The sequence below is a fragment of the Polistes dominula genome, unplaced genomic scaffold, assembly GCF_049000335.1.
Source record: "Polistes dominula isolate Pdom_NZ unplaced genomic scaffold, Pdom_raw_medaka contig_11, whole genome shotgun sequence".
In the NCBI taxonomy this organism is placed as follows: domain Eukaryota; kingdom Metazoa; phylum Arthropoda; class Insecta; order Hymenoptera; family Vespidae; genus Polistes; species Polistes dominula.
The window spans coordinates 388,154-400,204 of NW_028301154.1; the positions used below are offsets into that span (position 1 = coordinate 388,154).

General features: G+C 33.7%; 1 protein-coding gene across 15 annotated transcripts in view; it reads right to left on the reverse strand.

The window, feature by feature from the left end:
• Nucleotides 1–12,051, reverse strand: part of Hipk (Homeodomain interacting protein kinase) — a 29,590-nt gene that overhangs the window by 3,799 nt on the left and 13,740 nt on the right. For 4 of the 15 annotated variants that reach the window (XM_015329840.2, XM_015329834.2, XM_089178582.1 and 1 more), the window contains 16 exons: nucleotides 9,699–10,052; nucleotides 6,577–6,963; nucleotides 6,379–6,471; nucleotides 6,061–6,279; nucleotides 5,600–5,972; nucleotides 5,269–5,486; nucleotides 4,810–5,133; nucleotides 4,466–4,708; nucleotides 4,131–4,277; nucleotides 3,874–4,038; nucleotides 3,332–3,759; nucleotides 2,813–2,929; nucleotides 2,004–2,279; nucleotides 1,756–1,921; nucleotides 1,122–1,345; nucleotides 101–421 (listed from right to left, as the gene is read on the reverse strand). In XM_015329840.2, coding sequence (XP_015185326.2) covers nucleotides 101–421; nucleotides 1,122–1,345; nucleotides 1,756–1,921; nucleotides 2,004–2,279; nucleotides 2,813–2,929; nucleotides 3,332–3,759; nucleotides 3,874–4,038; nucleotides 4,131–4,277; nucleotides 4,466–4,708; nucleotides 4,810–5,133; nucleotides 5,269–5,486; nucleotides 5,600–5,972; nucleotides 6,061–6,279; nucleotides 6,379–6,471; nucleotides 6,577–6,963; nucleotides 9,699–10,049 — 4,052 coding nt within the window. In that variant the 5' untranslated portion in view covers nucleotides 10,050–10,052. Of the gene's footprint in view, nucleotides 1–100; nucleotides 422–1,121; nucleotides 1,346–1,755; nucleotides 1,922–2,003; nucleotides 2,280–2,812; nucleotides 2,930–3,331; nucleotides 3,760–3,873; nucleotides 4,039–4,130; nucleotides 4,278–4,465; nucleotides 4,709–4,809; nucleotides 5,134–5,268; nucleotides 5,487–5,599; nucleotides 5,973–6,060; nucleotides 6,280–6,378; nucleotides 6,472–6,576; nucleotides 6,984–9,698; nucleotides 10,053–12,051 lie in introns of those variants that run through there. The other 11 variants (XM_015329844.2, XM_015329841.2, XM_015329836.2 and 8 more) reach the window with 10 other exon arrangements.

Sequence of the window (12,051 nt, forward strand, 5' to 3'; positions counted from 1 at the left end):
ATGATAAATAACATCAACAAACATACCTTAACGGAACAGATACATTTAACATTAAATAAATACTAAACACTATAAACGTAAAATAATAAATGGTACACACGTGCATGCATCAACTAGGTGTCTAGGTACCCACCCGGGTGTGAATCCCTGAAAGGTGGGCACTTGTTGCTGCTGGATAGCAGCAGGAGCCTGAGAAGGCGCAGCAGTAACATAAACAGGGGGTGGCACGGCATGTGCTCTTGAACGCACATGAGCGTACTCCTGGTAGAGAGGTTGTCCCAGATGCTGGGCACCCCCTATCACAGGTCCGCCCGTGGGGCTTCTGCCTCCACCACCACCCCCAGGGCTCAGATGGACTGGATGCCCATGGTGGCTGTGGGTATGACCCGGATGGGCTGCCGAGCCTACCACCTGGCTCTGCCTACAAAACCCAGAACAAAATCCATCCCTTCATTATGCAATTCACATGCTCCGCTTTTCTCTTTTCTAGCGATTTTTATTTTTTTTTTTTTTTTTTAAATTTTCCGTCATTTATTCTAACTGAAATATCTATTTATTTATCAATATTAACACAGAAAATCTTGATGATGATGTTGATATGAACGATGCATAGAAAATAATAAGAGGAAAAAGACAATCAAATCTTTGATAAAGATTTCTAAACACAAATGATAAATAATCAAATCAAATGAAAATTAAACAAATTATAAAGTCGAAGAAAATTGAGAGGGCGGGCGGGGGGGGGGGGTAAGAAAAAGAAATTCATGCCTTTTACTCAATCAATGTATCATCTAACGTATACCTTTTGCAAAAACCATGCAAGTTTACTTTCTTTTTCTTTTTTATTTTCTCTTTTCGTGTTTGTTCTTTTATACTTAATTATTCTAATCGTGTTTGGAAATTGTTCTCCATAGGAGAATTAAGATACCATGCTTCAACACACACTTTTACAATGGAAATTGGCATGCCACTGACAATAATAATCTTTACTCGAAAATATCACAAACAAAATGCCTAAACTGTTGTTCTAAAAATGACATGCTCTTCTTCAAAATGAATTCTATTTTCTAATACGACTCATGCTAGAAAAAATAAAATCATGACGTAGAAGGACGACTCACCTATATTGATGTACAGGGTTTGCTACTGCCCATTTTTGATGATCTCTCGAATGAGCTGCTGGTGGTTGAACATAGTCGTGCTTATATTCAGCTCGTTTTCCTGACCAAGATACTCGTTTATCTGTACCGGTCGTATAAACGATGTGTTGCTCTTGTAGATGAGGATGAGCGCTACTTGTAGTCACATACTGCAATAAGTAGTCATTCACGTCATAGGCGTCATCCTAGAAAGACATTACACAAAATAAAAATTACTAACTGAAAGGAAAGTGAAAACATGAAAGAAAATATCATACCTAATTGTATTATTAATTATTAAATTAAATTGTTAAAGTTAAAGTATATATGCAATGTATTTTAAAGAAAAATTATAATTTAATCATTAAATACTTTATTTTAATGTACTCGTGTAGAGAATGGCATTGTCTGTTGAAACCTGTCATACAGAGAAACAGCTACGCGCAAAATTCAGCAGTGCCATAGAAGTTAATATTCAATTTTGAAAGAAATAAAATATTGTTGTGTCGATGACAACAAAACTAGAAATGAAATATCAAACTAAATACTTTAACGATAAGAATAATGTAAGAATACAGAAGGTTGAATAAAATGAAAATAAAAAATGTTATTTTACCTGATAGGTCGGTGGCTCTTTGCAAGCTGGCGCATGACAAGGATGTGGAGCGACGTACTCAACACCAGGTTCAGATTTAGTTGTAACGCTCACCATATTGCATTCGGATTGTACCTTAGCCAATAATCGTTTCTTTTGGGACTGAGAGGAATAGCCAGAACTACTGCTGCATAAAGAATTGTATTATTAGTATAACGAACAGAATACTTGGTACAAAATGTAAAACATGTATTTCAAAAATCACCTACCTGCTAATGTGATGCTGTTGTTGAGGCTCGTGTTTGATGTGTTGAGTTGTAGTTTGTTGATGTTGCGGATGTTGAGGTACTTGTTGATACAAATGTGCATGGGCTCTGCCTGGACTACCTTCGCCATCGCTATCACCGACCGTAACACAGCTGATAACGTTTTTCCTTTGAGCCCTTTGAGATGAGCTTTGCGATGTTGTATGAAAACTCGTATGGGCTTGCGTATTCGAATGAGCCTGCTGCATCGTTGGTACAACCCTTGGTGTAGATTGTGTACTGTAATTATATAAGGATTTTTCAAATTTCCAAAAATTACAATAAACGATATAATTGCGATATTATTAATAACAAACGTATCATGACGTATTAACCCCTTAAGTTGCACGCTCGAGTTAACTCGAGCAAGTGTTGTATTACGTTGAGGCAAAATTGTTCCTTAAAGGGTTAAACGACTATTCCACGATTGCAAACTTTTTTAATGACAATACTTTAATTAAATGATCTACTACTTATGTTAGCATTCTACTAAAAGCATACATACATAGAAAACTTATAGTTACCTCTAAATTAATAACCGCAAAGATCAAAGCTTATGTATAAATATTATGTCTATGTACGATGAGTGTCAATTGTTTGAAGAATGACATCTAATTTACAAAAAAAATAAAAAAATAATAATAATTGTTATTATGTTATTATAATGATTGTTAGAAAAATTGAATACTTAAAGAGAGTAAAAAGGCCAATAATAATGACATTAGATGTTTTATAGTTTATCTCTTATGCAATAGTTTAATGATTCGATGTACCTTCTGATGACCTCCTCACGGACAGGACGTCCATCGCCAGACAGGCGAGTTGCCAAATTTTGACAGGCTCCGCATTGACGATCTCCACAGCTGTCAATGATATCATGCATGACACTACTACAAATTAGCATATACAAGCATATATATAATATATAATCGACAAAAAGAAGGTATTAATTTGCAGGATTACTAATAAGTTTATTGCTAATTAATTATTGATAATATACGATGAACTTATTTCAATTTTTCTTTCCAAACTAAATAATGCAACTGAGAGCTTACAAAAAAAAAAAAAAAAAAAAAATAGGGAAAAAAAAGATCAAGATAAAAATATGCAAAAACATATCACAAAGATCTATATCTTATAATCATAACAGTAATTATCACAAATGAGCAATCTACTACTCTTTATTAAAAGCAATAAACATAATAGCTTACTATTCTACTTTTACACTTTCTATAAAATGTAAGAGCAAAGAAATCTATATATGATTGAAGAAAAATTATCTACAAACTTACCATTTTTCTGGTGATTCATCCTCACTGTCGCTGATGGTAATAACAGAAACAGCAGGTGAGGGGGTATCATATATGGTGATTGTTGGTTGCCGGACGGATGCAACTTGTTGATGTTCTACGTTGTGACTACTACTGTGTTTGCTGCTACTATGATGATGGGATTGAATTGGTTGTAGCTGCCAATGTCCATTCGAAGGTGAATGTCGTCTCATACTGCTCGGTGGTGTACTCTCTTTCACTCTCTTTTTAACTGGACTCAATTGTTGAGTTTCTTTTTTATGTTCATGCCTGTGCTGACTTTGTTGAGGTACAGTCACATGATGTTGATGATGTTTCGTGACACTACGTTTGCCCCAACTTTGTGGAGGATGTTCAACGAGAGCACTAGCGTTATAAACTTCCGTGACAGGAAATACTGGCCGCTGATCCTTCCCCAAAACAAGGGTAATCAATTAAAACATTGCGTTCGACAAGGTGCATTCGAATAATTCGTAAGAAAAGAAAATAATCATTTGTTTAACGACAAAATCCAAATACCTTACCTGTAATATGGCAGAACTATCTACGATGAGTGGTCTTCCCCAGTCTCCAGCGTCGCTTAACAACGGTTGTTGAATCGCTGCGTGTTGAGGTGGTAATTGTTGCCAAGATGGTACAATTGCAGCCATTTGCCGACTTCCACCAGGCCATGATGTTTGTACGGCATTCTACAAATGTATAATAATATGTATACACACGTTATCTGATATATTATATGATACGTTATCTTGAAGTAAAGAAATATTTATTAAGATCTTACAGTGAGCAACATTTGTCGTCCGGTTTCCACCATAGATACAGGAACAGCCGCATATTGTTGTTGTGCAGCTACCGCAGCTGCTGCAACAGCCTGCTGCGATATGATCGAGGGTTGGATTTGAAGTGGACCTTGTTGAGCCTGTGGTGGCTATAACCATTAGTTTATATTCAAATACAATAAAGCGTTTAATTATTTTAAAAAGTATCCCAGACGTATGACATTATCAACAAAAAAAAAAAGAAAAAGAAAAAAAAGAAGAGAGAGAGAGAGAGAGAGAGAGAGAGAAAACTAAACAACGACAAAATAATATATTAAAAGATAGATATTTCAATTACCTGAGCAACAACAACGTGTTTAGCTGGACTTGGCATCGTTTGATAGCCAGGAGGTGGACATAATATACCAGGTACTAATTGATGTGAAAAATCGTGAACCGCATTTCGGCCACTATTTGAACCATTAGAAGAACTGCTGTATTGTGTTGCCCGACGACTGCTATTACTATAGATTTGATACTGTAATTTTGGAAATGATAAATCGTATATTACATTTGGCCAAGGACTGCTGATGCTTTCGTACTGTAATAATTTCAAATAATAATTAATATGTTAAATTGGTCCAATAAATGAAAGAACAAAACATAATAAAAATGATTGTTAAAATTGATAATAGTACAAACCAGATTGTCATAGCCCGTTGGAGCAGTGCGATGTTCTCTAACTAAACGTTGCACTTGATTGGTCAGTTGATTGTTGAATGTAAGAGTAACTGCACTACCATTGGTCGTCGGTACAAAATTAGCTACTAAGGATGTGGGCTGGGGTGCTTGGGGAGCAGCTGGTGCTGTATGGTGAGCAGGACTCGCTGTAAAATCGCCAGCTCTTCTGCAAACCTCCATCATTTGGACGGAAGCCTTGACACTGTTATAATGAGCATAATCGACCAAATGTGCCAGGGTTACGAAAGCGTGATTCAATGCCTCTCCGGGTGTTATTCGGCGCTCCTATATATATATACATACATACAAAATTGACATTATATTAAAAAAAACTATTATTAAAAATGAAAATGAAATAATTATTATTCGATAAATGTATTTCTTTATATATAAGAAATATATTGATCTATTAGATATTACCACCTGATCCATGGTGAGCATCCTCTTCAAGAGGTCAATGAACTCTTTCCTATCTGCTTTTTCTGGTAAAAGTTGACCACCATCTAAATCAGTTGGTACGTTAACTTGGCCAATATCATCGAGACAATTAAAAATATATTTTCTAGCTTCTTTTGATTTAATTCCAGTTTCCGCCTCGTGTTCCTCAGGTGTTTTTAAACGCCAAAATGGATGGGTACCTAAAATACAATATTTCAATGATTAGATATAACGTTAATAATATATAATCCTCTTATATAAAACAAACAAAGTCATTAATCAATTGGTATTAAATTAATATTATCATACTAACTGTCCATGTCTCGATAAAAAAATTTCGTCGTTTTACTAGCACTATTTAACATATGTTCCGTCGGTAGGCCCTGAGTTTGACTGATGTATCGAATTTGATCGTATTCCGAGCTACCCGGATACAAGGGCCATCCCAAAAACAATTCTGCTACGACACATCCGAGCGACCACATGTCTATAGCTTCACAATATGGAAGTCCAAGAATAATTTCTGGTGCACGATAGTATCGCGATTGTAAATAAGTATTGCAGACTGCCTTTGATACGTGAGATGCAGAACCAAAATCTATGACTTTAACTCGATATGGTTGACGCCCGGGATCCACTAACATGATGTTTTCTGGTTTAAGATCCGCATGTATAAGGCCCAATTGCTAAAAAAAGAATAATCAATATGATCATTACAGTATAATAATATGAAATGTAATTATAAATAAATAATTTTCTTCTTTATAAACATACCTTGAGCTTTAATAATGCAGTTAAAACTTGTTGGAGTATCGGCCTGATAAATTTAAGAGGTAGCGGTGAGAATTTATTTTGCTTGAGAAAGTCATAAAGATTTTGTTCCAACATTTCAAACACCAAACAGGTGTGTGATTTATGCTGAAAGCATTCATAAGCGCGCACAAAGTTGAACTCATCCGCGTTTTCCTGACTTAGTCGTGACAGGATGGAGACCTAAATGAGAACGAGAAAGACAGTATATAAATTTAATCATTATAACCTAAACAATATTATAACGCATAAATAATGAAAAGAAATAATAACAATGCATACCTCAATCTGCCCTTGGCGCGCATACGAGGGATGGTTTTTAAGAATTTTGATGGCTACTATTTCATTCGTTCCCTTTTTCCAACATTTTACAACCTAAAAGAAAAGTTAATGAGTGAAGCTTGAGGGCCTCAAAAACAGACACCTAACGACAAAGGTATTTTACATTGTTGTTAGAAGACAAAAGTAGATAAATTTTACCTGGCCGAACGTGCCCCTTCCTAAAAATTCAAGAACTTCATACTGATTGGCCATAGAGTATAAAACTTCGTGTTGGACCAAATGATAATCTCCATCCCCCTGAGGATTACTTCCACCCCCGCCACCGCCACCACCAGCCCCGTTGGCCGCATTTGTAACTTGTTTGCTATGTGCTGTCATCCCTGCTTGCTTATGTTGCTGTTGTTGTTGCTGTTGTTGCTGCTGTTGTTGTTGTTGCTGTTGTTGTTGCTGTTGTTGTTGTTGCTGCAGCTGTTGTTGTTGCTGGGTATAATGCTGGGACACTATAGTACTACCGACTGTGTTCGTCGTACTGGCGGAATGGACTGCCAGAGTGTCACCATTACCCTCCCTCGACCAAGTTTTTCTCTGTAGGAGGAGGAATACACCTTATACAAAAATTTGTTAAAGTTAACAAATCGTTTTTTAATTATCCCTCATATATCTTTTTTTTTTAGTTATCAACCTTCTATGGATATAATGACACAACGATGATTATGATCGTGTTAATGACCATAATAAGTAACGATGATAAAAATGACATTAGCGATAAACTCATGGATTTCAAAATAGGAAAGAAGTTCTTGGCTGTGATTTCTATTGAATCATTTTGTCAAATCTCTTGCTTGCCTAATTGTCAACTATATTAGCCCTAGATTTATTAAGTTTAGTTTGATAAAAAAATCATCAATGATATATTGTAAGAGTCATACAGAATTGTAGATTATTGATCTAACATGACTAAATGTTTGAACTAGATAAAAATCATGGAATCCAATATGAGAATCGAAGTAAGAAATGAAAACAACATGTAGAGAAGAAAGATACCGAGCCAGTGGGGGTGGGAGAGTAGGGGTGAATTGTTGCAAGTGGGCGTTTCGACGAACGTGAAAGGCAGAAAAGCTGAGAGAGCATCGTGAAATATGAAATGGGGAAGCCTTGAAAGGAATCGATAGCTAACTACGCCACGCGGAAATGTTTTCTACGTCCTCGAGAGAATCAACTCTATTCTTGATCGCCATTGGGCTTCGGGCAACGATCTAAAATCTACATTATCGTTTTCTCAACCACCCCCTTACCCTCCCACAACAAATTTCTCCTATCTATACCTTTCTAACTCATCAACCCTAATAATTGACATGACATGATATGATATGATAATCATATAATATTGACATTAAAAATAAATACGTCAAATAATTGCAATAAAAATCTAATAATACAAGAAATATTGCAATATTTCAAATATATTAACAAATATTATTATTTTATATGATTATTATAATCATATAATACTAATATTAAAAAAATGAATATGTCAAATTAAAGAAAAACTTTGAGATTTTATCTTATCTACAAATTCGTAATATAATACGTTATACCTAATTTATAAATAAGTAATAAGAGTTTACTGTAATCTCAGAAAAGGGTCGAGGACACAAGTAAAAAAATAAAGGAAAGATATTGCAAAAGAATGAAATTTTCTAAATAAAAAGAGAAAGATGGAATAGAAAACCGTTGGTTTCGTTCATTGTACTCACAAGAGTTCAGGTACTTCATGGAACATAGAATGAAATGCTCCGATGAACGAGAATGAAAGAACGCCTACGTTATTTTTCTATACAGAGTGTTACAAACTATTTAACTATCGCAAGAAATAATATCGTTGTTTAAACAAGATTTTTCAAAAATACATTTTATAACAATAAATTATAAATCCTATATAGGAAATATTGGATGATATCCCTGATCCTTTCATTATAAAATATTCCAATTACTTTCATAACAATCATAACAATTGTTATTGTCAATAATGCGTTGATTACAAGATTAACATTAATGTATTATAATCAACTCTTTTTAAATATAATATACAAAAGTATATCTTATCAGAAAATAACTCAGCCATTCGATCATGGAGTTTGAAACCTTCGTATTCTCGATTAAAAGACTATTCCAAGGATAACGTGATCTATACAGAGTGGTACCAAGTACGTTAGAGAAAGGCCATCATTAAACAATGATTAAACTAGTTATACACACACACACACACACGTATACACATATAGATACATCTAGTTTTTATAGTGTAATGTAAACTTTGTCTATTTATTATTCTTATGAAATTTATTTAAATTGAAGTAATAGAACAATCAATGAGATGATACACTGATTTGTTTGGAAAAATTAAAGAACGTCGAGTTAACAACATTCTAGAGATCAGTATTAGAACAATTCTAATAAAATTATAACATTGGTTGATTATTATATATATATTACTAGTATTACAATTATTAAATGTATACTATTATATACCTGGTATTAGTTGTAAATATATACTCTATTAGTATATATATTAGTAAAAATTTTTGACAATTTCATTAGCATTCGATATACAGATAAGAAAAATGAAAGTATAATGTTCACAAATGTATTTTTAATTAATGAAAAAACTATTTATAGAAAATTCTATCATATAATGTTATCCTTTTTATCTCAAGAATTTCCTAATGACATTTTAATGATTTTTCCAAAATCCTTCAACAATTGTCACTATTTGATAAATTTCTAAAGCAGCTGTAAAATTTTCCTATCCGAGTCACGTTAACTACGCTTTCTAATTTGATTGTTCTCGTTGAATGAGGAACGACCGATGAAAAGGTGAATACTTGAAGAACAAGAAAATCCCAAACAGAATCGTCGTCGTACACGTCGAAGGATGATCAAGAAACAATTGTCTCTTTTTTGAAATTTATTATTATTTATATTAAAGAGAGAATGGGAGTGAGAGGAAGATAAACATTTGTTCCATAAACATCCTATAAGTCAGAAAGATGGCAGTGGCCATGATGGCAGATGATCCATTTAAAGATTGATTAGTGACAGGAAAATAATTGTTCGCAACGTGAATAAACTACACAACAACAGGGTGATAAGTCAATAACATAAGTTTCCACATTTGCCAATAGATATGAAAGTAATAAGGAACGTTTAGTTGAGTATGACAAATGTGAAATTAGATCAACCTTCTGGTAGCAGCATTAATAAGTGTGAATGTAAGTGTTGAAGTGTATGACAGTAATAAGGATTGAAGTTAGACCAACCTTCTGGCCGCAGCGTTGATAAGTGTCTAGGAGCTTGATCGTCGAGGCTCGTACCAGGGTCTGCTGGTTCGGGCTACTTTTTTGCAGCGCATTATTGTTGTGCAGCGAGCTAAATGCGGTATTAGTACTGTTCACGGAATACCGCTGTGGTTGTGGCAGTACGGTATTGTCCAATTGATAATCGCCAGTCGATTGGACCAACCCGTGCTGGATCACCGGCTGGCTCACGTTGTACTCCAATTTGCGTTTTTTGCTATGATGGTGAACGGTGTTGTTACTGCTGCTGCTGCTGCTGCTGCTGCTGCCGTTGACGCTACTCGGCTGCTGTGTTTGGATGTACATGTCACACATTCGCTGTAACATCAAGAAAAATATCATTAATATCATCAGTTATTTCGATTAATTCTTTGCACATTTCTTTTTCTCTTATCCTATTTTTCCATACCTCCGCATCCTCCACAACTTCTAGCCTCTTAAGGTATTGTTTTAATCTGAATATCATGGGACTTAATTTTCTATGAGCATAAGTATGAAAATACGGTGGATCGAGTTCTCTCGATTGACTATGACCCATTGCGATTAGTTTAATGTCAAAACAAATTCACAATGAAAGAAATATTAACTTCTCAACTTTATTACTCTTTCCCGTACAAACAAAATGGAAGCCACAACGAAAGAAATATTAATTGTGTTCATGTAATTTCGTTTTCTCAACTACTATTTCCCGTATATAATATGGAATTCACACGAATTTCATGACAAATTAATCACTTTCTAAATACTCTTCATCATCGTTAACTTCTAATTACTTTTCTCATAAGAAAGAAAAACTTCAGAAAGAATGAACGCCGTAATGGACGCGTACACCTCAATATCCGAATTCGAACAACCCTATTAATACGTAGGAAGATGTAACTTAAATGAAACATTGGGTCGACGTATCCAGTGGACAGTTTTGAAAACTGACCAATGGGATTTCAGCATCTTTGTTGTAAATTCAAGATTGAGTAAATGACGAAAAACAAATATTAAAAAATGTTGTTATAAGTCCAGCAAAATATAAAATGTAAAACTAAATGAACTATTTCATGTATTTTATTTTTTTTTATCTATTTCTTTTTATTTATTTCTTTTAATTTATTTCTTTTTATTTTTATATGTTTTATACTATATTTCATAACCATAGAATCCGGAAGTGACGTTAGTAACATCAAAAAATAGGTTAATGTTTTTAAAAAGGAAAGGAATCTTCGAGTTTGCTCAAATTCTTGACGAATTTCTTAATTTTTTCGAATAATTCGAATTTCTATCAAATGGGAAAAGTAAAATCGGTAATTGATTAAAAAAAAAAAAAAAGAAAAAAGGAAACGCTGTTAGCGCCGAATGTGGTATACTATCTTAGGTGTCTGGATTCGAGATTTATGGAAATAACCCTATACGTTAGCAAAGTACCCCATACCAAATACCCTATTTGCACAATACGCGTCGAGAGATCGCACATTTTTCGTGTTAGTTATATGTCTAGTAATATTATTAATTCAAGAATTTCTCAATTATCATTGAGTTCATTTTCGTCTGCAGTATTATTCGATTCATCCGACAACGGATCATCAAACAACGATAACTGGCAAGGTAACAAGAAAGTCTACTTTTATTTCGAAGTAATACAATTTTCCGTAGTGCTAATACACGTGCAGCATCGAAATTGCACTTTATTTTTAAGTAATTTTGTTGTTGATATTAACGATTTTTAATCAAAAGAAACAAAACAATAAAATTACATGTTCAGTATGGGATATTTGACTTAGTGCTATAATAGCATATATTCGTCATATGTAAAATACGTGGTATTTTATGGAAAACCACTATTGTTGCACGTTGTAGCAAAAGGCTACAAATGAGACATCTCATCACCCCTACTGAAATTGAATTAAACTAACCTAAAAAAATGCAATGTGTTAACAACTTTCCCTTTTTTTTTTTTTTTTTAAATCACGCGTTTAACAATAAAAAGAACTCTTCAAACGAATAAACGAAGAATGAAAACAGTTTTCAAATATAAATTTGAAAATGTGTTCGATTGAATCAAATTTTTCTAGAAAATTTTTGTTACTAATGTTGTTACACCTGCTATAATTTAAGATTCACAAATATTGAATTTAAAATTTAATTTGCAAAATATAAGATATTATTTAATAATATCTTATTAAAATAGGACAACGTGTTAATTTGAATTAATTTGAATTAATTATAAAAAGTATCTTAGATAAATATGGAACGTTCGTAAATGAGACAGCGTAAGACATTTCTTTCTATTCGATGACTATATTTCGATAGGTCGGCCATTTTGTTA